This window comes from Triplophysa dalaica, chromosome 10, assembly GCF_015846415.1.
Source record: "Triplophysa dalaica isolate WHDGS20190420 chromosome 10, ASM1584641v1, whole genome shotgun sequence".
NCBI lineage: Eukaryota > Metazoa > Chordata > Actinopteri > Cypriniformes > Nemacheilidae > Triplophysa > Triplophysa dalaica.
Window position 1 is genome coordinate 1,836,874 of NC_079551.1, and position 27,715 is coordinate 1,864,588.

The 27,715-nt window shown below is 39.5% G+C and overlaps 1 protein-coding gene across 2 annotated transcripts; it reads right to left on the minus strand.

The window, feature by feature from the left end:
* Positions 1–27,476, minus strand: LOC130430560 (uncharacterized). Of its 2 annotated transcripts, XM_056759704.1 has the most exons (12): positions 27,376–27,476; positions 26,024–26,344; positions 19,538–19,864; positions 16,474–16,791; positions 14,520–14,840; positions 6,244–6,561; positions 4,728–5,054; positions 4,208–4,534; positions 2,686–3,012; positions 2,055–2,385; positions 1,597–1,676; positions 1–397 (listed from the first exon to the last, which is right to left on the minus strand). In XM_056759704.1, exons 1-11 carry the CDS (start codon positions 27,416–27,418, stop codon positions 1,643–1,645), a joined length of 2,994 nt encoding a protein of 997 aa, XP_056615682.1. In that variant the 5' UTR covers positions 27,419–27,476; the 3' UTR covers positions 1–397; positions 1,597–1,642. The 2 variants fall into 2 exon arrangements, with proteins under 2 accessions (XP_056615682.1, XP_056615683.1); XM_056759705.1 differs by lacking the exon at positions 19,538–19,864 and having other exon boundaries at positions 2–397.
* Positions 27,477–27,715: the final 239 nt, after the last annotated feature.

The window sequence follows — 27,715 nt, forward strand, 5'->3', positions numbered from 1 at the left end:
ACATTGTGATTGACATTTTTTATTAATAATGACATTAAAGCAGCTCGAACACAACACTAGCATGTGTTTACTGTTAAAAAAGCCATTACTAAATAATCAGTTTATCCATTAAAGCACATAAATGATCAGACACAAACACTTTTTTAATAATGTTTATATTTAGCTGATAGTTGTTTAAGTAATTATTAAAAAATATATATATTTTTCAAATGAGCTCAACAGCATATGAAGATGATCTTTTAAAGAGGACGGATCATGAGATAGTTAAACTGTAGATGTTGATGATGTAACAGATGTGATGATAAGCATCTATCAGCTGATCAAACTTCATCTTCTGCTTTAATCAGTAAAGTCTTCACAACTGTTGTTAATTCATTTTCTTTAGTTTTTACTGAATCTGTCAGAAAAGAGAAATGTCAATAATTTGCCACTGAAATAACATTTAGAAATGATATTTACAATATTATTTAAAGGAAGTATCATCAATACATTTATTGTGTGAAAGATGTGTGCAGATTAAACAGATTCTGACTGCTAAATATAAATGTTTAAAAGTATACTAAAATAAATATTTGTTACAAATGAAATGACACATTAACTTTTACATCACAAAACTATCACTTTAAATAACTAAATGATAAAAGACTCAGGACAGTGTTTGAACACAAAGTGTAATTAATAATGGTTTAATAATAACAGTTTACACAAACTTCAGGACTGAAATCTCACTGTAAATGTTTCAACACTGTGTACTTTTGTCTTATTGTCTTTAACACTCTTATTTATTATTCTCAGGTTAGGTAAAGTAAGTCAAGTCCGGCCTAAATTAGAAGGATTTCAAATCCTCACCATTTGGTCTGAAGACTCTTTTGTGTTATATGTTCGTGCTCAAAGTCTAAAAACACTCAATTAAAACCTAGGTAGGCAGTTTTTGAAATCAATTATTCATTGTTCATTGGTTACTTTTCTGTCAATAACAAACTTTTAAAGGCAAGTAATATGAGTTGACACTAGTTTCTCTAGTATTTTACAAAGGTCAGAGAGATTTAAGAAACGGTCTATAGTTTAGTTCATTGTGGTCTAAGTTTGGTGTCTTGATAAGAGGCTTAATAACGGCCTGTCATGATTCCACCTCTCCTTGTCAGGTATTTCTTGGTTTTGAGGCAGAATCAGAAAGGATCCTTTGTTTTATGTTGGAGAGAGACTATTTTGGCACCTATAGGTTTCAATACTCTCTCTCTCTCTCTGGTCTGGTCATTGTTCCTGCCCTGCTGTTTCCTAGTTAGTGTTAATTAGTTCAGCCCCTGCACCTGTCCCCTCTTGATTTGGTTCCCTATATATTGACCTCGTGTCTCTTGTGCTGGATCATTGTTTGTGTCATGTTTGTGAGTTCTTGTCTGGTTAGTGAGTCTAGTTTATTTAGTTGTCATGTGTTACTAGTCTTGTCCTGTTAGTTTAGTTAGTCTTTGTTCCTGTTAGTTAAGTTAGTCTTTGTTCCTGTTTCTGGTCTTGTTTCCATGTCTTGTTATGTTACCCCCTCGTGGGTGTTTGTTTTTGTATTTTAAGATTTACTAAAGTCTTGTTTAAACCCCTTACCTCCCTGTCTACACTTGGATCCTCTGTCTCCATGTCCTCACCACCCTTAGTGTTTCATGACACGCTCAGCGTAAAGGGTCCTGGGACAAAGAATATTTTGTGTTAAAAAAAGACTTTTCTAGTCTCTTCCACATAAACAAACTGTGTTAAAGTTGAGGCCACAAGAAAAATGTAAATCATCATACAAAATAAAAAGTTGTAAAATGGTGAAAAACAAATTCAACGTGATCATGTTCAGAGGTTTAATTTCTCTTTTGTAAATCAGACTGTTTGAATTTAATAGTTTTTATAATTAGATAAAATGTTATAGTTGTACATCAGGTGATGTTGTGAGCAAAACACCCAATAAACATTTAAAACAATTGTTCATGACAATAAATCTTGTGATTATATAAGAACTTATAATTGTTTACAGACTTTAAATTCAGATGATGATGATATTAAAAGACTTGAGTTACCCTTTAGTGACGACAACATAAAATTTCCTGTGTATTGTCTCTGTGCTGTCTTTTATCTCCATCTCATATCCTCCAGCGACTGGGAGCTTGATATTTGTGATGGTGAGATCTCCCGTCTTATCGTTCAGCTTCAGTCTGTCTCTGAATCTCTCATAAGCATTTCCAGGTATTGACGTCTCATTTGTTTCTCTGTTGATCTTTGCTAAGGTTCTACTTTCATCATAAAACTTCCACAGTATCTCCTGATCTGTCTGTAGTTCATTGAGACCAGTTTTTAGAATAACAGGACGTCCCTCCGTTACCAGCAGCAACTCCTCTGGAACATTAATCTCTGTTAAACAACACAAACACAAAACTATTGTAAACAGTTAAAAAACAAAGACTTTTCCACATAATTACACAAAATAAACATAAACTGTGTTAAAGTTGAGGACACAATAAATTTTAAGAATTTTTAATCGTTAGATGTAATGTCATTGTTGTACAGCAGGTGATGTTGTGAGCAAAACAACAAATGAACATTGAAAACAATTGTTCATGACAATAAATCTTTTGATTATTTCAGAACACATAATTGTTTACAGACATTAAATTCAGATAATGATGACATTAAAAGACTTGAGTTACTCACCATAAACATGAACTCTGAATCTCATGTGTCTTGTCTCTGTGCTGTCTCTGATCTTCATTTTATAATTTCCAGAGTCTGAGGTCTTGAGGTTTGTGATGATGAGATCTCCAGTCTTATCGTTCAGCTTCAGTCTGTCTCTGAATCTCCAATAGGAATTTCCAGGTATTGACGTCTCATTTGTTTCTCTGTTGATCTTTGCTAAGATTATACTTTCATCATCAAACGTCCACAGTATCTCCTGATCTGTCTGTAGTTCATTGAGACCAGTTTTTAGAGTAACAGATCGTCCCTCCTTCACCACCAGAAACTCCTCTGGAACATCAATCTCTGTTGAACAACACAAACACAAAACTATTGTAAACAATCAAAAAACAAAGAAATTTCCACATAATTACACAAAAAAAACATAAACTGTGTTAAAGTTGAGGCCACAATAAAAATGTAAATCTTCATACAAAACACAAGATTGTAAAATATGAAAAACAAATTGAACATGATCATCAGATCATCCTGCAGGTCAGGTGCTATATGAAAATAAAACAGTCAGTGAGATTTTTAGATGTTCACTTGAGTGGAATAGTGTGTATTGTTTGTTTTGATCTGAAGAGACAGATAATCATAAGTCCCTGTCATGTCTCTCTGGGCTTACAGCTGAACTCACTGAAGCATCTTGTGTGTCTCTATTGTTTCCTTCTAAATGAAATATATCACCCTCGGTGTTAAAACAATCATGGCCGCCATATGGTCGATCCAAACTGAAGTGCTCAAAACTGGTCACTTTAAAGGGCCCTTCAAAATGAAGGATTTGGAAGCGTACAACTGATGAACACTTGGCACCTCATGATTCCTTGCGTGGCGACGGCGCCTCCTTATGGGCACGGGATGATGACGCAGAAGGGCAGTTCAAGTTGTTTGGTCCCCTACACCCTTTAACCTTAGGGCTTAGGGTTTAGGGATGAGCCCTTCAGAATGGAACGAAGGGTATATGTCCCGTATGAGAAAGGTGTACGGTTCCAGTCACTGGGTTTGGGTTCATATACCCTGAGGGTTCTTGAGCTCAGCCCTTACACAAAAGCCAGATGAACATCACACGTGCATAAAAACATGTGAGCGCAGCTGATCAAAATGAAATTCATGTGTTTTATTCAGTAAGGCTGGAGACTTAAATACAGCCAGTGATGATGGTAGTGACCTCTAGGCATGAAAGGGTCAAAGAGTTCAACTCTCACTTCATCTCCTTTACTGTGATCACTGAAGAATTTACACAACAGTGTGACAGAACTTTTAAAAGACTATAAGTGACTGAACACAAAGAGGTTTTGTTTCTCCAGTGTGTTTAATAGTTTTTAATAACTGGATGTAATGTCATTGTTGTACAGCAGGTGATGTTGTGAGCAAAACAACAAATCAACACAAAAGAATTGTTAATGACAAAAAATCTTGTGATTATATCAGAACACATAATTGCTTACGGACATTAAATTCAGATAGTGATGACATTAAAAAAACTTGAATTACTCACTATAAACATGAGCTCTGAATCTCCTGTGTCTTGTCCCTGTCTTGTCTCTGATCTTCATCTTATATTGTCCAGAGTCTGAGGTCTTGCTGTGTCTGATGGTGAGATCTCCCGTCGTATCGTTCAGCTTCAGTCTGTCTCTGAATCTCTCATCAGCATTTCCAGGTAATGACGTCTCATTTGTTTCTCTGTTGATCTTTGCTAAGATTTTACTTTCATCATTAAACGTCCACAGTATCTCCTGATGTGTCTGTAGTTCATTGAGACCAGTTTTTAGAGTAACAGATCGTCCCTCCGTCACCACCAGAAACTCCTCTGGAACAAAAATCTCTGTTGAACAACACAAACACAAAACTATTGTAAACAGTCAAAAAACAAAGACTTTTCCACATAATTACACAAAATAAACATAAACTGTGTTAAAGTTGAGGCCACAATAAAAATGTTTCATAGTTTTTATTAATAAGATGTAATGTCATTGTTGTAGTTTTAGGTAGTGTTGTAAAAGACTTTAGTTACTCACCCCTGAAAATAACACTGAATATCTTGTATTCTGTCTCTGTGCTGTTTGTGATCTTCAGATGATATTCTCTAATGTCTGAGGTCTTGATGTGTCTGATGATGAGATCTCCCGTCGTATCGTTCAGCTTCAGTCTGTCTCTGAATCTCTCATCAGCATTTCCAGGTATTGACGTCTCATTTGTTTCTCTGTTGATCTTTGCTAAGATTGGACTTTCATTATTAAACTTCCACAGTATCACATGATCTGTCTGTAGTTCATTGAGACCAGTTTTTAGAGTAACAGATCGTCCCTCCTTCACCACCAGAAACTCCTCTGGAACATTAATCTCTGTTGAACAAAACAAACACAAAACTATTTCAAACAGTTAAAAAACAAAGACTTTTCCACATAATTACACAAAACAAACATAAACTGTGTTAAAGTTGAGAACACAATAAAAATGTAAATCTTCATACAAAATACAAAGTTGTAAAATTTAAAAAACAAATGTAACATGATCATCAGATCATCCTGCAGGTCAAGTGCTATATGAAAATAAAACAGTCAGTGAGATTTTTAGATGTTCACTTGAGTGGACTAGTGTGTATTGTTTGTTTTGATCTGAAGAGACAGATAATCATAAGTCCCTGTCATGTCTCTCTGGGCTTACAGCTGAACTCACTGAAGCGTCTTGTGTGTCTCTATTGTTTCCTTCTAAATGAAATATATCACACTCGGTGTGAAAACAATCATGGTCGCCATATGTTCGATCCAAACTGAAGTGCTCAAAACTGGTCACTTTAAAGGGCCCTTCAGAATGAAGGATGTGGAAGCGTACAACTGATGAACACTTGGCACCTCATGATTCATTGCGTGGCAACGGCGCCTCCTTATGGGCACGGGATGATGACGCAGAAGGGCACTTCAAGTTGTTTGGTCCCCTACACCCTTTAACCTTAGGGCTTAGGGATGAGCCCTTCAGAATGGAACAAAGGGTATATGTCCCGTATGAGAAAGGTGTACGGTCCCAGTCACTGGGTTTGGGTTCATATACCCTGAGGGTTCTTGAGCTCAGCCCTTACACAAAAACCAGATGAACATCACACGTGCATAAAAACATGTGAGCGCAGCTGATCAAAATGAAATTCATGTGTTTTATTCAGTAAGGCTGTAGACTTAAATACAACCAGTGATGATGGTAGTGACCTCTAGGTATGAAAGGGTTAAAGAGTTCAACTCTCACTTCATCTCCTTTACTGTGATCACTGAAGAATTTACACAACAGTGTGACAGAACTTTTAAAAGACTATAAGTGACTGAACACAAAGAGGTTTTGTTTCTCCAGTGTGTTTAATAGTTTTTAATAATTAGATGTAATGTCATTGTTGTACAGCAGGTGATGTTGTGAGCAAAACAACAAATAAACATTGAAAACAATTGTTCATGACAATAAATCTTTTGATTATATCAGAACCCATAATTGTTTACGGACATTAAATTCAGATAATGATGACATTAAAAGACTTGAGTTACTCACCAAAAACAGAAACTCTGAATCTCCTGTGTCTTGTATCTGTGCTGTCTATGGTCTCCATTATATATTCTCCAGAGTCTGAGGTCTTGCTGTGTGTGATGGTGAGATCTCCCGTCGTATCGTTCAGCTTCAGTCTGTCTCTGAATCTCACATCAGCATTTCCAGGTATTGATGTCTCATTTGTTTCTCTGTCGATCTTTGCTAAGATTGGACTTTCATCATTAAACTTCCACAGTAATTCCTGATCTGTGTGTAGTTCATTGAGACCAGTTTTTAGAGTAACAGACCGTCCCTCTAACTGATTTAGATTCTTTACATCTTCTACCAAACACACAAGAACACAAACAGTGTTTTAAGAACAGATAGACTTATATAACACATTGTTAAATGTGTGCTGTCTATGAATGACTGCAGTTTCTTCAGTATAGAGACATTTGTTATTCATCATTGTGTTGATAAATGAGTGTTTGATAGTAAATATATTCAGTTAGTCACTCTGTATTTATGAATGACAGTTAATGGTCACAATGTTGTCGGTGTAACGGAATGAACCACACCTGCACAAGGCGGGCCCGGCACGGGAGTCGGACGCTCTAGCGAGGAGGCTAAAGACCGCAGTCTCTAGCGTCTGTCGCTAGAGAGTCCTTGAGGCAGAGGAGTGAGGTTTACATACTTGCTCAGCACACTACTGGCTTGACTCTGTTACATCGGCACCAATGACGACTTCCGATTCGAGTTAGTGTGTCCCAGTACATGCATGTTTTGCTAGACACTAAAATGTAAATACCTTTCCATGAAAAAACACTACATACTTAAGTGCGTAGTAAACAGTAAGTAATCAAATTGGGAGGCAGCAACTGTATAAACCTGGAGGCAGATGTGTTGAGACAAGATGGGACAAATCTCTGCAGGACAGTGGCCCTCCAGGACCAAGTCTGGGTAACCCTGGTTTAAAGTTTCAATCTACACTGAAGATGACGTCACACACAGAAATATCATTTGAAATAAAGTCAGATGTGTATAAACTTATAACTCATGATGTAAACATGATCAGATATCAAACAGTAATAATACTTTGATTTCATAATCAGGCAGTTATTATACAAATGTTCCTGGTTGAGCTTGAAGCTGTTTTGTGTAGAATATTGGTCCTCATGAACTATTGATCACAGATGCTTTGACACTAATCACACAAACACTTACTTTGTAGCACAGTTTAGGGCTTAAAGCAGATATTTGTAATGTTAGTGTGATGTGGTGATGTGTGAATGTTAATGAAGGGGATTATAAGTGTCTGTAACCTTTAAAGAGCCACGAAACACTAAACAAAATTTATTTAGATGTAAATAAAGTTGGTTGTGTTGCACACGAGCGGCTGCCTTCTGGTCTCTCTCGTGAAGCCAACACTGACGTGACTTTAATTGCAATTTATTGACTTGCCACTAGAGACTGGCTCCAAAAGAGAGCACAATCTCATTGAGCTTAATGTTAAAATGGGAACTTTACAGCAGGAAAAAACACGTTTACATTCTGGTACAAAAAACGATTTTGGTCTAGATAGCTCACTTTACCCTTCATGACAACTGTTAGAATGGTGAATATTTGTATAACTCCTCCGTTTAACTTGTATTGAGCCTTAAAATTCTGCAAATTAGATGCGTGGCCACTAGAGTGACAAACCAGGCACCTCGGCTCTAACCAGAAATTATAGATCCTCTTCTTAGTATTACTAACTCATCTCTGACATTAGGACATGTGCCTAAAGCATTTAAGGTGGCTGTTATAAGGCCCCTTGTCAAAAAAAACAAACTCGACCCTAAAGAACTATGGAGTTACAGGCCTATATCGAATTTACCTGTTATATCTAAAGTTCTGGAAAAAGTCGTTTCAACTCAATTATGCTCCTTCCTCCTAAGGAATGACATTAATGAAGAATTCCAGTCTGGATTTCGAGCATGTCACAGTACAGAGATTGCTTTGATCAGAGTTACAAATGATCTGCTTTTAGCGTCTGACCGTGGCTGTATTTTGTTATTGGTGCTGCTAGACCTTAGTGCTGCATTTGACACCATTGACCACAGCATACTTCTACATAGAGTCGAAAATTACGTCGGCATTAACGGCATAGCATTGAAATGGTTTAAGTCTTATTTATCCGACCGTTTTCAATATGTAGCAATAAACAATGAGGTGTCCCGCAAATCGAAAGTCCAGTACGGTGTGCCACAGGGCTCAGTCTTGGGGCCTCTGCTCTTCGCATTATAAATGCTACCTCTAAGAGATATAATAAAGCGACACGGAATGAGCTTTCAGTGTTACGCTGATGATACTCAACTTTATATTTCCTCGAAGCCTCATGAAACCCAGCAGTTCCATCGAATAAAGGATTGCATAGTTGACTTAAAAAACTGGATGAGTAACAATTTTTTACTACTGAACTCGGACAAAACAGAAGTGTTACTTACTGGACCGCAAACCGCTATACGTAACAACAAAGAATACTGCTTAACGATTGACGGATGCTCAATAAAATCCTCGTCATCAGCTAAGAATCTTGGCGTTGTATTCGATATTACTCTGTCATTTGAAAGCCATGTCGCCAACCCCTCTAAAATTGCATTTTTCCATCTTCAGAATATATCTAAATTACGTCATATGCTGTCACTGTCAGATGCAGAGAAATTAATTCATGCATTCATGACATCAAGACTAGATTACTGTAATACACTTCTAGGTGGTTGCCCTGCAGACCTTTTACAAAAACTGCAACTGGTTCAAAACGCGGCCGCTCGAGTTCTTACACGTACAAAAAAGAAAAAGCATATAACCCCGGTTCTGTCAACACAGCCACAGTATTTGATTGAACTTCTATTGTATTACAGTCCTCCACGTGCATTACGCTCTCAGGCATCTTGTCAGTTGGTAATACCTAGAATTTCAAAATCAAGTGCAGATGGTAGATCCTTTTCTTATCTATCGCCTAAACTTTGGAATATGTTTCCCTGCACTGTCCGGGAGGCAGACACACTCTGTCAGTTTAAATCTAGACTAAACACGCATCTTTTTAATCTTGCATACACTACACTTCCATAATATTAATCCTCAGAGGATTTAGGCTGCAGTATTTAGACCAACCGGAACCAGGAACACATCCAACAACAAATGATGTACTTGTTGCATCAAAGAGTGCAGAACAGTACTCTACTCTCCGCCAGTCTTGTCTCTTTGTTTCAAGGTTATCGCAGCATGCAGTTCATGCCCAGACAAGATGGCAGAGATGAGAATGGGAAGCTGTGACCTGACAAGAGCTAAGAGGATAGAGCTGGATAAAGGAAGCGGCAACTATGATCTTCCTACAACATTTCAAATGCTATTAGATTGTTAATGATAATCTTAAATCTATCATTTACCTTATTAAGTTTATTTTATTTTTTTATTTAGCCTAGTCGTGCAAGGACTGTCGAGCTTGTGCAGAGGCAGCAGCTTTTGCCAGAGGGGAACTGGAATCCCCTGGTTGGGCCTGGGTTCTCCTGAGGGTTTTTTTCTCGATTGGAGTTTTTGGTTCCTCACCACCGTTAGCATATTGTTTTGCACTGGCCGGGGGGGCTGCTTTAGAATTCCGAAATTAGACATAATTAATATATCATATAAGAATTTATAGTCTGTTTAATATTTGACCTGTGGTTCTCTCTCCTTTATTGCCAATGTGTGCTTTCACTGTGCGAGTGTTATTGTGTGTCTATGTCAATGTGTGTAAGTATGTTTTCATATTGTGTGTGTGGAGCATTTGTATGTCTGTCTCTTTTTTTTGTTGTTTTCACCCTTTGCTTGTTTTTACAGGTATATCCCTTTAGTTGTTTTACTTGTATTCAATGTGTCTCATGTACAGCTACTTTGTAACAATGAAAATTGTAAAAAGCGCTATATAAATAAAGTTGAGTTGAGTTGAGTTAACCACGTTCCGCCTTTTGGCCCATTCTCCATCATCCGGAGGTGACCCACTTTGGCGACTAGCACCTACGCCTACTTAAGGCTTCATTATTAATCTTCACAAACCAACGATTTGAATACAACCAGTGATGATGGTAGTGACCTCTAGGCATGAAAGAGTTAAAGAGTTCAACTCTCACTTCATCTCCTTTACTGTGATCACTGAAGAATTTACACAACAGTCTGACAGAACTTTTAAAAGACTATGGGCCCTATCTTGCACCCAGCGCAATTGACTTTGTACACCGACGCATGTGTCATTCCTATTTTGCACCCGCACAAAGCGCGCTTTTCCCTCCACAGAAGCACGTCGCTAAACTAGTGAATGAACTTGCGCTCCCTGGGCGGTTCAGCGCAAAAAAGGAGGTGTGTTCCGGCGCAAACAATCCCTGGTGCTATTTTGCTGTTCCATTAAACAATTGCGCCACTGACCAGAAAAAACCTAGTCTAAAGTCAGTGCATACACTTTGCTCATGTAATCTACACAGATCCAACAGTTATTTTTGCAAATCATAAATTGTTACACTAAAAAATATTAACACATGAGATGACGGAAATCATCAAGATGTGAAAAAATAGGCATAAATCTAGCTTACAAATTATTCAGGCAAATTGTAGTAATTAAGGATCAGACCTGTTTGCCCAATAGTGGCAAGACATATATGTATATAAGGACATCTGACAAATTGGTTTGTCCGTCAAGAACCAGGAAAAAAAATCGACTGAAAAACTGAAAAAACTGAAAGACTGAAAAAAAAGACTGTAAAATCACCTTTACCATAATGTAAGTACATTCAAAACCTTAGTCTTCAACTTACCAGTTAAGTTGTGCTTGCTCATATTTTTTTCTTTTGCACAGTGAGATGGAGTATGTCTTGGGACAACGAATTAGACGCCGGAGGGAGAGGGTATTCCGGCCCAGACAGACCTATCTCTCCCTCAGTGAGGAGGAATGGATAAGAAAGCTACGCCTGACCCGACAGGCTGTGACAGACATTTGCCATCTCCTGGCAGTTGAGTTGGGGACTGATGCACAATGTCCCTATGCCTTCCCCGTGGTAAAGGTTACAGCGACATTGCATTTCTATGCATCTGGGTCTTTCTAGCACCCCCTTAGCTCCATTGGAGGCATTTCACAATCTGCCATAAGTTCAGCTATACATGCAGTTACATCAGGTCTAGTCCGACATGCTGGGGAATACATCAAATTCCCCGTCACACCTGACAACCAGGAAAGAGCAAAGCAGACATTTTGTGCGAAGTATGGGTTCCCTGGTGTCCTTGGGGTTATAGACTGCACCCATGTGCAGCTACGTGCCCCATCAGAAAACGCACTTGTATACATCAACCGCAAGGGAACCTATTCAATCAACGTACAAGTCATTTGTGATGCTTATAGTAAAATCACTCATGTCTCTGCTAATTATCCTGGCTCGAGCCACGACTCATTCATACTGGCAAACTCTACCATTCCTGCCATCTTCGAGGGGAATCCCCTGTTGGATGGGTGGCTGTTAGGGGACAACGGGTATCCGTTAAAGACATGGCTGATAACACCATATTTCATGCCAGCAACAATTCGTGAATTGCAGTTTAATAGAAAACACACACAAACACGCTGTGTAATTGAACGAACGTTCGGCATACTGAAAATGCGCTTCAGGTGTTTGGATAGATCAGGAGGCACTTTACAGTACAGTCCTCAAAAGGTCGCAGCATTCTTTGTGGCGTGTTGTGTTTTACACAACATTTCCATAAATCAAGGTTGTGTTGTTGACATAGATGAGGAAATATTAGAGGACTTAAGGAGACGTGATGGTGAACTGCATGTGCCGATGCCACTTAACCCAAATGCCCCAGCAGCAGCACGGGAGAGGAGAGCTTATTTGACAGAAGAACTGCTGCATCGTCTACAGTGAGGTAAGCAAATTTATCTCGGTCTAATGTTATACTACATTGCAAAAATATAACCATACTCGTGATTCAGAGAGAACGAGTCCAAAACATTCTGTCATGGTTTCACCTCTCCTTGTCAGGTATTTCTTGGTTTAGAGGTGGAATAATACAGAATCCTTTGTTTCATGTTTGAGAGAGACGATTTCTTCTCTCTCTGGTCTTGTCATCGTTCCTACCCTCCTGTTCCCTAGTTTGTGTTGATTAGCTTTCCTTGAGTGTAATCCCTTGCACCTGTTCCCTCTTGTCTTCTCTCATATAAAACATCCTCATGTTTCATTGTCCTGTGCGCGTTCATTGTTTGATGTTAGTCTTACCTTGCCTTGCCTTGCCTTGCCTTGCCTTGCCTTGCCTTGCCTTGCCTTGCCTTGCCTTGCCTTGCCTTGCCTTGCCTTGCCTTGCCTTGCCTTGCCTTGCCTTGCCTTGCCTTGCCTTGCCTTGCCTTGCCTTGCCTTGCCTTGCCTTGCCTTGCCTTGCCTTGCCTTGCCTTGCCTGTCTGTTGTAAGTTGTACCTACCTGTACTTCTTGAACCTTGTTGCTGTTGAAGTTCCTCGTTCCCCAAGTTCCTGTTCCCTCTTGTCTTGTAAGTTTGGTTTAGTGTTTGTTCCTAGTGTTTGCTTTTGTAGTTTAGTCAGTCTTTGTTCTTGTCTTTATTTATACATATATATTCCTGTCCTGTTTTCCCCCTCGTGGGTTTTTGTTTTGCCTGTTTTGTAGTGTTCTTTGTTTTGTTAATAAATCTGTTATCCATTCAACTCCTGTCGTCCTGCCTCTGCCTGCAATTGGGTTCTCCATTGAATTTCATAACACATTCAAAAGTATTTATTTGTGAAATTTCTTTGTATTTTGTCAAAAAGAAAAACCAATAGCAAACAGTAATTGATAAAAAAAATACAAATGGAAAATGAGGTTAAAAAAATATTTAAACAGAAAAAGTTTTTCTTTTTCCCTCCTCTGGTAGTTTTGTGACGCGCGCCACGGTGGAACGGGTGGTTGGAGATGGAGTGGGGGAAGGAGGAAGAGGCACAACAGGAGGTGGTGGTGCGCTTGAAAGGCCACGCTCCATGGCTGCAGCAATCCTCTCCAGGCTTGAGGAGATGCGCCCGAGAGGCCGCAGCAACATCGCCATCCGGTCAAGACGGCCATTCACACTTTGCCGCATCCCAGACAGCTCCCGCCCCAGCATTTCAAATCCGGTTTGCTGGAGCTGCAGGAAGGGGTGGTCCTCCGGTCTAGCAATGCTGCCACGGCGTGTAGTGGGTCTGGACCTTGATGGTTGCGCTGTTCCCTCTTCAGATGGCCCGTGCGCACGGCTCGCGAGGCCAGGGTTTTCCTGCGAAGCTGTTACATTGTTTTTCTTTATTGTGTGGCTGCGTTAAATGTTTTTCATGTAAATAACGATTAAAATATTTTCATAAGAAACCTTGTATGTGAATTTGTGTACCTTGGGGTTGGACTGCATGCGTTTCTGATTGGGTGCCGATTTCAAAACCCCCAAATCCTTCAACTCTTTCAGCGGTGAGGGTGGACGCAGCGATGTCCTCTGATGGCGTCAGGTCCTGAGTAGAGGTAGATCCACCTCCCGTTACATGGCGTGCCCGATTGATGCTGGCAAGCTTGGACTTTCCCCGTCTTCTGATGTCATTGTAGCGCTTGCGGCACTGGTGCGATGTCCTGGGGATGCCAGCTGATGAAACAATTGTGTCTATTTCCTCCCACGCCTGTTAACCGACGCTATTTATATATTTATATATACAACACAACTTCGCTGTCTTTCACTGCTCTTACAAGAACATCAGTCTCCTCGGCTGTGAACCGCTCCTGGCGTGCGCCTGGTAAATACGCCATAATAATAGCAATCCATAATGGAACTTGCGCACCTGCTTTTAAAGGGAATGTTGGATGACGCTCTGGTTTATTTCACGTTACGCCCAAACCACACCTATGAATAATGAAGCTACTTCAGACCAACCCATTTTAGATTTGCGCCGGGCGCAAGAGCCATTTATCCCGCTGGGAAAATAGCAACAGCGCCCAGACCCGCCCACAAAGTTACTTGCGCTTCGCGCTTTGACACTTGCGTTTCAGATCGTTAAAATAGGGCCCTATAAGTGACTGAACACAAAGAGGTTTCGTTCTCCAGTGTGTTTAATAGTTTTTAATAACTGGATGTAATGTAATTGTTTTACAGCAGGTGATGTTGTGAGCAAAAGAAACAAATAAACATTGAAAACAATTGTTAATGACAATAAATCTTGTGATTATGTAGGAACATACAATTCTTAACAGACATTCAATTGTGATAAGGATGAAATCAAAAGACTTAAGTTACTCACCCCTGACAATAACTCTGAATCTCATGTGTATTGTGTCTGTGCTGTGTCTGATCTCCATCTTATATTCTCCATAGTCTGAGGTCTTGCTGTGTTTGATGGTGAGATCTCCCGTCTTATCGTTCAGCTTCAGTCTGTCTCTGAATCTCTCATCAGCATTTCCAGGTATTGACGTCTCATTTGTTCCTCTGTTGATCTTTGCTAAGATTGTACTTTCATCATCAAACATCCACAGTATCTCCTGATCTGTCTGTATTTCATTGAGACCAGTTTTTAGAGTAACAGATCGTCCCTTCGTCACCACCAGAAAATCCCCTGGAACCTCTGTTGAACAACACAAACACAAAACTATTGTACAAATTCAAAAAACAAAGACTTTTCCGCATAATAACACAAAACAAACATTAACTGTGTTAAAGTTGAGGCCACAATAAAAATGTAAATCTAAAACTCCTTCTTCAGCTTGACGGCATCCCTTAATTCTGGTGTCCACCACCGGGTTCGGGGATTGCCGCGTTGACAGGCACCGGAGACCTTACGGCCACAGCTCCGAGTGGCCGCGTTGACAATGGAGGTAGAGAACATGGTCCACTCTGACTTAATATCTCCAGTCTCCCTCGGAGTCTGGAAGTTGAAGATCTCTCTGACAGGGGATTCAGCCAAACGTTCCCAACAGACCCTCACAGTATGTTTGGGTCTGCCGGGTCTGTCCAGCTTCCTCCCCCGCCATCGGATCCAACTCACGGTGGTGATCAGTTGACAGCTCCGCCCATCTCTTCATCCGAGTGTCAAAGACATACTGCCGGAGGTCAAATAAAACAACAACAAAGTCGATCATCGACGTCCGGCCAAGGGTGTCCTGCTGCCATGTGGACTGATGGACACCCTTATGCTTGAACATGGTGTTCGTTATGGACAAGCTGTAACTAGCACATAATTCCAATAACAGAACACCACTCTGGTTCAGATCAGGGGAGCCCTTCCTCCCAATCACGCCCCTCCAGGTGTCACTGTCGTTGCCCACGTGGGCGTTGAGTTCCCCCAGCAGAACGACGGAGTCCCAAGTCGGAGCACTTTCCAGCACCCTTCCCAGAGTCTCCAAGAAGGCCGGGTACTCCACACTGCCGTTTGGCCCATAGGCGCACACGACAGTGAGAGACCTATCACCGACCCGAAGGCGCAGGGAAGCGCCCCTCTCGTTCACCGGGGTAAACTCCAGCACATGGCGGCTGAGCTGGGGGGCTATAAGCAAACCCACACCAGCCTGCCGCCTCTCACCATGGGCAACTCCAGAGTGGTGAAGAGTCCATCCTCTCTTTAGGAGTGTGGTTCCAGAGCCCAAGCTGTGCGTAGAGGTGTTCCTGACTTTCTCTAGTCGGAATCTCTGAACCTCACGCACAATCTCAGGCTCCTTCCCCGCCAGGGAGGTGACGTTCCATGTCCCTAAAGCTAGATTCCGCAGTGTTTTTGAACCTCTCTTAGTCTGACCCGTCGCCTAGGACCTGTTTGCCTTGGGAGACCCTACCAGGGGCATATAGCCCCAGACAACATAGCTCCTAGGGTCTTTCGGGTACTCAAACCCCTCCACCACGGTAAGGTGGTAGTTCAAGGAGGGAACCCTTTCACCTCTAGGCATGAAAGGGTTAAAGAGTTCAACTCTCACTTCATCTCCTTTACTGTGATCACTGAAGAATTTACACAACAGTGTGACAGAGCTTTTAAAAGACTATAAGTGACTGAACACAAAGAGGTTTTGTTTCTCCAGTGTGTTTAAAAGTTTTTAATAACTGGATGTAATGTCATTGTTGTACAGCAGGTGATGTTGTGAGCGAGACAACAAATAAACATTGAAAACAATTGTTCATGACAATAAATCTTCTGAATATATCAGAACACATAATTGTTAACAGGAATTAAAATCAGATAATGATGACATTAAAGGACTTGAGTTACTCACCATAAACATGAACTCTGAATGTCTTGTGTATTGTCTCTGTGCTGTCTGTGATCTCCATTTTATAATGTCCAGAGTCTGAGGTCTTGCGGTTTGTGATGATGAGATCTCCAGTCTTATCGTTCAGCTTCAGTCTGTCTCTGAATCTCTCATCAGCATTTCCAGGTATTGACGTCTCATTTGTTTCTCTGTTGATCTTTGCTAAGATTTTACTTTCATCATTAAACTTCCACAGTAATTCCTGATCTGTCTGTAGTTCATTGAGACCAGTTTTTAGAGTAACAGATCCTCCCTCTAACTGATTTAGATTCTCTACATCTTCTACCAAACACACAAGAACACAAACAGTGTTTTAAGAACAGATAGACTTATATAACACAGTATTGTTAAATGTGTGCTGTCTATGAATGACTGCAGTTTCTTCAGTATAGAGACATTTGTTATTCATCATTGTGTTGATAAATGAGTGTTTGATAGTAAATATATTCAGTTAGTCACTCTGTATTTATGAATGACAGTTAATGGCCACAATGTTGTCGGCACCAATGACGACTTCCGATTTGAGTTGGTGTGTCCCAGCACATGCATATTGTTTTGCTAGCCATCATTATGTAAATACATATCTAAAAAAAAACACTACATACTTTAAGTGCGTAGTATACAGTAACTTGTTGAGACAAGATGTGACTAATCTCTGCAGGACAGTGGCCCTCCAGGACCAAGTCTGGGTAACCCTGGTTTAAAGTTTCAATCTACACTGAAGATGACGTCACACACAGAAATATCATTTAAAATAAAGTCAGATGTCTATAAACTTATACCTCATGATGTAAACATGATCAGATATCAAACAGTAATAATACTTTGATTTCATAATCAGGCAGTTATTATACAAATGTTCCTGGTTGAGCTTGAAGCTGTTTTGTGTAGAATATTGGTCCTCATGAACTATTGATCACAGATGCTTTGACACTAATCACACAAACACTTACTTTGTAGGACAGTTTAGGGCTTAAAGCAGATATTTGTAATGTTAGTGTGATGTGGTGATGTGTGAATGTTAATGAAGGGGATTATAAGTGTCTGTAACCTTTAAAGAGCCACGAAACACTAAACAACATTTATTTAGATGTAAATAAAGTTGGTTGTGTTGCACACGAGCGGCTGCCTTCTGGTCTCTCTCGTGAAGCCAACACTGAAGTGACTTTAATTGCAATTTATCGACTTTCCGCTAGAGACTGGCTCCAAAAGAGAGCACAATCTCATTGAGCTTAATGTTAAAATGGGAACTTTACAGCAGGAAAAAACACGTTTATAGCCTGGTACAAAAAATGATTTTTGCTCACTTTACCCTTCATGACAACTGTTAGGATGGTGATCATTTTTATAACTCATCGATTTAACTTGTATTGAGCCTTAAAATTCTGCAAATTAGATGCGTGGCCGCTAGAGTCACAAACCAGGCACCTCGACTCTAACCACGTTTAGCCTTTTTGGACATTCTCCATCATCCAGGAGTCACGTGCTTTGGCGACGAGCACCTACGCCTACTTTAGGCTTCATCTTTACTCTTCACAAACCAACGGTTTGAATACAACCAGTGATGATGGTAGTGACCTCTAGGTATGAAAGGGTTAAAGAGTTCAACTCTCATTTCATCTCCTTTACTGTGATCACTGAAGAATTTACACAACAGTGTGACAGAACTTTTAAAAGACTATAAGTGACTGAACACAAAGAGGTTTTGTTTCTCCAGTGTGTTTAATAGTTTTTAATAACTGGATGTAATGTCATTGTTGTACAGGAGGTGATGTTGTGAGCAAGACAACAAATAAACTAGTGGTGGGCCGTTAACGGCGTTAACGCAGCGCGCCTCTTATCGCGGGATAAAAAAAATGGCGCCGTGAATCTATTCTCAAAGTTGGGTTGGGAGCTGGGTCTATACTACGCAAGCTATGATGACTTTTACCTTGATATTTTAGCGCGGATGTATACCTAGCTTAATTGCACTGTAGGGGACGGGGGCGAGAACGAGAGTTTTCAACTCGCGCGATTCCCGCCGCCCCTCATCTCATGACCAGGGCTTCATTCAGGTGTTTCGTGCAGCAAGTAGGTCTATCGCGTCTTTGCATTGACTTAACATGTAAATCACTCGCGCTTGACGCGCCATTCGCGTCTGGTCTGAACACAACATAACGTTACTGTGAAATGAACACATCAAAAGTGACGTGCTAACATGGATGCAGCTATGAAGCCGCCGGGTTTGCTTCAGGGAAAATGTATTTTTAAGAAGCTTCCCAATGGAAACATCGACAAGACTAAGGTTGTTTGCACCTTGTTCAATGTGGAATTGGTTTACTGTACGGAATTGGTTTACATACAGTTGGTTTAAACAAATGAAAAAAAAACACTAACACTTTCTCTCAACAGGTAGTGGTCTAGCTTTAGTTGAAACCAGTAACTTTGTATTGAGATCTAATGTATGATGGCTCCTGTATGACATATCGCTTGTTGCTCCCTCACTCTTTGTAAGTCGCTTTGGATAAAAGCGTCTGCTAAATGAATAAATGTAAATGTACTGTAGGAGCTCTTCCAGTCTCAAGTACCACCTAAACGCAAAGCATCCCTTAGCTAATGCGGAAGTAAACACAAGTACATCTTATTGAACATAATTTAATTTTCATCACCAATTATCATAGTAGAACAGCTTTCTCAAGCAGTTTGAGATGCATTTTGGAAACAGGAGATGAGCCCCTGGTCTAATGCGCCACCTGGCTTGAGAAACCCGTTCTCAAAGACTTACTTTTAGTCATTATTTGGGTAGCACACATATTCTGAATGCCTTCTGCAGAATTCAAATATGCCATTTTAATCTAGATTAATCTAGATTAATTCCAAGATTAATCTACATTAATCTAGATTAAAAAATAAAATTCTATGCCCACCACTAAAATAAACACAAAAGGATTGTTCATGACAATAAATCTTGTGATTATGTAAGAACATACAATTCTTAACAGACATTTAATTCAGATAATGATGACATTAAAAGACTTGAGTTACTCACTATAAACATTAACACTGAATCTCCTGTGTCTTGTCTCTGTCTTGTCTCTGATCTCCATCTTATATTCTCCAGAGTCTGAGGTCTTGCTGTGTCTGATGATGAGATCTCCCGTCGTATCGTTCAGCTTCAGTCTGTCTCTGAATCTCTCATCAGCATTTCCAGGTATTGACGTCTCATTTGTTTCTCTGTTGATCTTTGCTAAGATTGTACTTTCATCATTAAACTTCCACAGTATCTCCTGATCTGTCTGTAGTTCATTGAGACCAGTTTTTAGAGTAACAGAACGTCCCTCCGTCACCGGCACATACTCCTTTGGAACAATAATCTCTGTTGAACAACACAAACACAAAACTATTTTAAACAGTTAAAAAACAAAGACTTTTCCACATAATTACACAAAAAAAACATAAACTGTGTTCAAGTTGAGGACACAATTAAAATGTAAATCTTCATACAAAACACAAGATTGTAAAATATGAAAAACAAATGTAACATGATCATCAGATCATCCTGCAGGTCAAGTGCTGTATGAAAATAAAACAGTCAGTGAGATTTTTAGATGTTCACTTGAGTGGACTAGTATGTATTGTTTGTTTTGATCTGAAGAGACAGATAATCATAAGTCCCTGTCATGTCTCTCTGGGCTTACAGCTAAACTCACTGAAGCGTCATGTGTGTCTCAATTGTTTCCTTCTACATGAAATACATCACCCTCGGTGTTAAAACAATCATGGCCGCCATATGGTCGATCCAAACTGAAGTGCTCAAAGCTGGTCACTTTAAAGGGCCCTTCAGAATGAAGGATTTGGAAGCGTACAACTGATGAACACTTGGCACCTCATGATTCCTTGCGTGGCGACGGCGCCTCCTTATGGGCACGGGATGATGACGCAGAAGGGCACTTCAAGTTGTTTGGTCCCCTACACCCTTTAACCTTAGGGCTTAGGGTTTAGGGGTGAGCCCTTCAGAATGGAACGAAGGGTATATGTCCCGTATGAGAAAGGTGTACGGTCCCAGTCACTGGGTTTGGGTTCATATACCCTGAGGGTTCTTGAGCTCAGCCCATACACAAAAGCCAGATGAATATCACACGTGCATAAAAACATGTGAGCGCAGGTGGTCAAGATGAAATTCATGTGTTTTATTCAGTAAGGCTGTAGACTTAAATACAACCAGTGATGATGGTAGTGACCTCTAGGCATGAAAGGGTCAAAGAGTTCAACTCTCACTTCATCTCCTTTACTGTGATCACTGAAGAATTTACACAACAGTGTGACAGAACTTTTAAAAGACTATAAGTGAATGAACACAGAGACGTTTCGTTTCTCCAGTGTGTTTAATAGTTTTTAATAACTGGATGTAATGTCATTGTTGTACAGCAGGTGATGTTGTGAGCAAAACAACAAATAAACATGAAAAGAATTGTTCATGACAATAAATCTTGTGATTATATCAGAACATATCATTCTTAATAGACACTAAATTCAGATACTGATGAAATCAAAAGACTTGAGTTACTCACTCCTGACATTAACTCTGAATCTCATGTGTCTTGTATCAGTGCTGTCTCTGATCTCCATCTTATAATCTCCAGAGTCTGAGGTCTTGCTGTGTGTGATGATGAGATCTCCCGTCGTATCGTTCAGCTTCAGTCTGTCTCTGAATCTCTCATCAGCATTTCCAGGTATTGACGTCTCATTTGTTTCTCTGTCGATCTTTGCTAAGATTGGACTTTCATCATTAAACTTCCACAGTAATTCCTGATCTGTGTGTAGTTCATTGAGACCAGTTTTTAGGGTAACAGATCGTCCCTCTAACTGATTTAGATTCTCTACATCTTCTACCAAGCACACAAGAACACAAACAGTGTTTTAAGAACAGATAGACTTATATAACACAGTATTGTTAAATGTGTGCTGTCTATGAATGACTGCAGTTTCTTCAGTATAGAGACATTTGTTATTCATCATTATGTTGATAAATGAGTGTTTGATAGTAAATATATTCAGTTAGTCTCTCTGTATTTATGACTGACAGTTAATGGCCACAATGTTGTCGGCACCAATGACGACTTCCGATTTGAGTTAGTGTGTCCCAGTACATGCATGTTTTGCTAGACACTAAAATGTAAATACCTTTCCATGAAAAAACACTACATACTTTAAGTGTGTAGTAAACAGTAAGTAATCAAATTGGGACGCAGCAACTGTATAAACCTGGAGGCAGATGTGTTGAGACAAGATGGGACTAATCTCTGCAGGACAGTGGCCCTCCAGGACCAAGTCTGGGTAACCCTGGTTTAAAGTTTCAAACTACACTGAAGATGACGTCACACACAGAAAAATCATTTGAAATAAAGTCAGATGTGTATAAACTTATAACTCATGATATAAACATGATCAGATATCAAACAGAAAAAATACTATGGTTTCATAATCAGGCATTTATTATACAAATGTTCCTGGTTGAGCTTGAAGCTGTTTTGTGTAGAATATTGGTCCTCATGAACTCTTGATCACAGATGCTTTGACACTAATCACACAAACACTTACTTTGTAGGACAGTTTAGGGCTTAAAGCAGATATTTGTAATGTTAGTGTGATGTGGTGATGTGTGAATGTTAATGAAGGGGATTATAAGTGTCTGTAACCTTTATAGAGCCACGAAACACTAAACAACATTTATTTAGATGTATACAAAGTTGGTTGTGTTGCACACGAGCGGCAGCCTTCTGGTCTCTCTCGTGAAGCCAACACTGACGTGACTTTAATTGCAATTTATCGACTTGCTGCTAGAGACTGGCTCCAAAAGAGAGCACAATCTCATTGACCTTAATGTTAAAATGGGAACTTTACAGCAGGAAAAAACACGTTTATAGCCTGGTACAAAAAATGATTTTGGTCTAGATAGCTCACTTTACCCTTCATGACAACAGTTAGGATGGTGAATATTTGTATAACTCATCCGTTTAACTTGTATTGAGCCTTAAAATTCCGCAAATTAGATGCGTGGCCACTAGAGTCACAAACCAGGCGCCTCGACTCTAACCACGTTCTGCCTTTTTGCCCATTCTCCATCATCCGGGAGTGACGCGCTATGGCGCTGAGCACCTACGCTATACAGGTGCTGGTCATGTAATAAGAATATCATCAAAAAGTTGATTAATTTCACTTATTCCATTTTTCATTAGTTGTCAGTTATAATCATCAACATTTAAAGAAATAATTACTTGAAATATATCAGTATGTGTGGAATGAATGTGTACATTATACAAGTTTCACGTTTTAAATGGAATTAGCTAAATAAATCAACTTTCTGATGATATTCTAATTATATGACCAGCACGGTTATTTGCAGCTAAGTTAAAACATCTGCTCTTTCATTGTTTTGGGAGGATGATTTATTTTGATTGAAAAGTGAAATTGTACAATAAAAATACATTGAGACTGATAGCCTTCAGCACATTTTTTATGGTTGCATTTAATCTTGCATCAAATAGTACAAATGTACAAATCACCAGCAGTAAATATTGTGAGGGAGAGGAAGAGGAAGCGCGGGTTGTAGAGTTGTTTGTCAGTTTATCGCTGCTGTACAAAACATGGCGGCGGATTCAAAGTAGATTCAGATGAAGCTTTTTTTTCTTTTCCCTCATTTCTTCCAACACGCTTAAGGACTCGGCATAGTCCAGGAGAATTGCGCTTTCGTTCTGCATTTTGGGGTCAAAACAAAGCTCGAAAACGTTGAGAGACGGAATAGTATTTTCAAACAATCCAACACCCCTTTGTTTCTGGAGGCGGGGTTTACATGACATATCCAAGTAGCCTCTGCACACGTGGCGAGAGTGATCACCAGGAAGGAGATAAAAGAAAGACGTGGCTAGAATCCAGGAAAATTCTCCTCACCTTTTATGGGTTTCTGTGCGTCTTTGAATGATTAACACACACACATCGTGAAACTCATACAAGAACTTAATAAACCCCCTTTTGAACCTGACCAGTGATTACCTCTTGTGTTCTGAGCAACATACCAAAAGGAAGGCTAGAGACCTTAAAACATCCTTAGAACTACAATCCTTACCGCCTTACTATTCAATAAAACCTGTCACTGTTATGTTCAGATTAGTGGAGGGCATAGATTATGTTTTTAAATCTAGATTAATCTAGATTAAAATGGCATATTTGAATTCTGCCGAAGGCATTCAGAATATGTGTGCTACCCAAATAATGACTAAAAGTAAGTCTTTGAGAACGGGTTTCTCAAGCCAGGTGGCGCATTAGACCAGGGGCTCATCTCCTGTTTCCAAAATGCATCTCAAACTGCTTGAGAAAGCTGTTCTACTATGATAATTGGTGATGAAAATTAAATTATGTTCAATAAGATGTACTTGTGTTTACTTCCGCATTAGCTAAGGGATGCTTTGCGTTTAGGTGGTACTTGAGACTGCAAGAGCTCCTTCAGTACATCTACATTTAGTCATTTAGCAGACGCTTTTATCCAAAGCGACTTACAAAGAGTGAGGGAGCAACAAGCGATATGTCATACAGGAGCCATAATACATTAGATCTCAATACAAAGTTACTGGATTCAACTAAAGCTAGACTTTTTTTTTTAAACCAATTTCGTACAGTAAACCAATTCCAAATTGAACAAGTTGCAAACAACCTTAGTCTTGTCAAGGTTTCCATTGGGAAGCTTCTTAAAAGTAAATTTTCCCTGAAGCAAATCCGGCGGCTTCAGCTAGAGGTCTGCATTCCCGCGGCCTCTCCCGCGGAAACCGCGGGACCCGACCAGAGTTCTTGCGACGCGGGATACATTTCCAAATTAAATACGGTAGCGGTCGGGAACTTTTGTGTAATTTGAATGGGAACGGCAGTCTAAAAACATCCCGTACCCGCCTTCGTATCAACCACAATTAGGGCCTACAGTCTGCACTTTGGACTATTGTGCACGCGCTGCAAACATAGACCGGTGCTTTCTGCGTTATGCATTTTTGGCAAAGTCTGTGCACGCAGCATTAAATAACGCTCCTCAGAGCGGGCTGTACCGAAAAAAGATGGCAGAGCAAAGTGGGTACGCGCTGTCCTTGAAGGATGTTCGACAACATGGACTGGAAAACAGTCCGCTTACTGCTAAGAAACCCACGTCAGGCAAGTCTGATGTATGGGAGTCGTGTTTTATAGACGCAGATAGAAAAAACATACCCTTTTTGCTTTGAATAAAAATAACAAATTATTAACAGACATTTTTTCTGCAACACGTGTTCCTTTTGTGTTGACGGCTAAGTGTTAAAAGCATCTTGAAAAGACGAATACAAATAAATATGTTTTGTACAACCAACAGTTTTATTTGTTATCTCTCTCTTTCGGTGGTGGAAATTGAAATGTTATATTGTGGAAAAGATATTTAAATTTAGCGGGAACGGTCGGGTCGGGAAGAAATGTATTCTAAGCGGACAGCGGGTAAACAAAGAGTAAATACATGGCAGCGCGAATGGCGAATTGCGCGAATCACGCGAGTTGAAAAATCTCGTTCTCGCCCCGTACAGTGCAGTTAAGCTGGTATATATCCGCGCTAAAATATCAAGGTGAAAGTCATCATAGTTTGCGTAGTATAGACCCAGCTCCCAACCCAACTTTGAGAATAGATTAACGGCGTCATTTTTTATCGCGCGATAAGAGCCTCACGTTAACGCAGCACGTTAACGCCGACAACGGCCCACCACTAGTTCAGATATATATATATACTTTATCAATAGTTAGCCTTCATTATTAGATAATCCCTTGCAATCCTTTTACATTGCAACATGTTTACAAACACGAAAAAATTATGATGTCATAACAGCCTAAAGAAGTACACAAAAATTCTCGTTAATGCCGTTTACTGTAACACAGTCGCGAGGTTGTTGTACACAAATAAAGATTAACAAGTGGACAAATAACTCTTGTAGCATAAACGTTGATAAAGACTAAAATGAAAATATTTGAGAATAACGGGCCTGCGGACCCCTCATAAGCCTTGAAGGAGACATCATATGAAAACACCACTTTTTCTGTGTTTGAGGGCTATGATCAGGTCCCCGGTTCATCTAGCAACCCAGAAAACGTGAAAAATAAGAACCCTGTAAGTTTGTTTTGGTGTTTCCCTGCAAGCACGTGAAAAACAATTCTTGAACTCTGTATATAAACACACTGAAGATTAAACCCTGAACATAAACTTTTTTTACAGTTATTTCATTCACTGATCACATTTAAAAACACAATGATGCTGCTGCTGGTGTTAGTTTGTTTAAATGTTCTGATGTTGACAAATATAAATATACCGGTATGCTGTGTCTTACAAAATAAGGATTGCATTTTACATCTTTTAACAAATAAAACATCAAAATGATTGTTTGTAATGATGAATCTTGATTATTCCAGAACAAATCAACTGTTTTCATACACTAAATGCAGATAATTATGACATTAAAACACTCAAGTTACTCACCAATGACAGAAACTCTGAATGTCTTGTTCATGATTCCTATGATGCTTCTGATCTCCAGTTTATATTCTCCAGAGTGTTGATATCTGATGTTTGTGATGGTGAGAGATCCAGTCTGACGCTCCAGATTCAGTCTGTCTCTGAATCTCCCATCAGGGTAAACTGATGGTGTATCTTTCACCTCTAAATCAATCTGTGCTATAATTCTGTCATTGAACCACCACACCAGATCAGTAGCTCTGTTTATATCCTCAGGATTAATATTTATTGTGACAGAATCTCCCTCTTTCACTGACACTTTAACTTCTGTATCACCAAACACCCCTGAAGAACACAAACACAAACTGTTATTTAATCAAATATAATCTTGTATAACACTGTATTGTTAAATGTGTGTTGCATAGACAGACTTGTGATGAATGTGTCATATGTGTTCAGCTTTATCATTGTGTTGATAGATTACAGTGTTCTTTTATCAGATAATAAATACAGTTATTTATTCAGCTGTCTACAGTGATGCTGTGTTTATACAAGCAGCTCATGTGACTGTAGTTCTAGTTTTCATACTGTAGGTCTGGCAACAACAGCTGCTTTCAATGGCCAAAGACCACCCAAGAGGTCACATGACCCACAGATGAAGAGTTTAGACAGTAAAAGACGTCAAAGAATTCAACCAATCAGAGGACGACTTCAAATCTGGTGAAGTGCTTCCAGTTAAGTGTGTTATATCAGACGTTCAGTCAGCGGTCTGTGATGTCTGAGTGTAGTTCAGTCTCTCATGTGTCATTTCACTGATGAAATCAACACAGTGATGTTCATGAATGGATGTTCTGGATGTGTTTTTACATTTTAAACAAATGTGTAGTTTTGTGTTTTCTGTTCAGTTACACTGATATGTGTTTATATTTCTGTAAAGTTATTTCAACAAAATCTAAGATCAAATGAGGACTCGTCGTGACCCACAAACCCCACTCATAAACACAAGCATATCACATTCGTTCTTATAATTATTGTTATAGTGTTAAACACATTTGTGTTCACAAAAGACAGAAATGAGTTGCCCAACATCTTCCTGATGGATTCTCAGAAAACCGTTACGCGCCTCCTATTGGTCAACTGCCAAAACCCACATCCTTAACTTATACACCACAACTACTAAACATGTGTATGAAGAGTTTAAAGAACACAATCATGTAACACATTTTACACACTATATTTTTCTACCACTTACAATTAATATTATGTTTGTATTAAAATAAATGACAAAACTGGAGGATTGCAAAAAATGCGCAATTTCTGTTACCGACTTAAAGAGAAATCGTATCTGTAAAAGCTATAAAATAAATTTCTCTCACCATTCAGAAGCAAAGAACACAAGAGTAGTGAGAGATTCTTCATGGTGATGTTTCTCTGATGTGAACTCTCAAACGGTCTGAGATCAGTGATACAGACGCACTGTACCAGTCAGACCATGTCACGTGATCTCTGCAAAGGATGCTGCTCACGTCACACTCATTGAAAGTGTCCTGAAATGAACCCCAGAACAAACAGTGTAATTATTTAAAATCACAATGTACCCCTCTACTATATAAATGAACACAGAAGCTTATTAACAGGGTAGATTTGATCAGTAATGTCTGTATGCTGAAACACATTTTGTGAACATGAGGTGTAAATATATCAGTGATAGAGAGT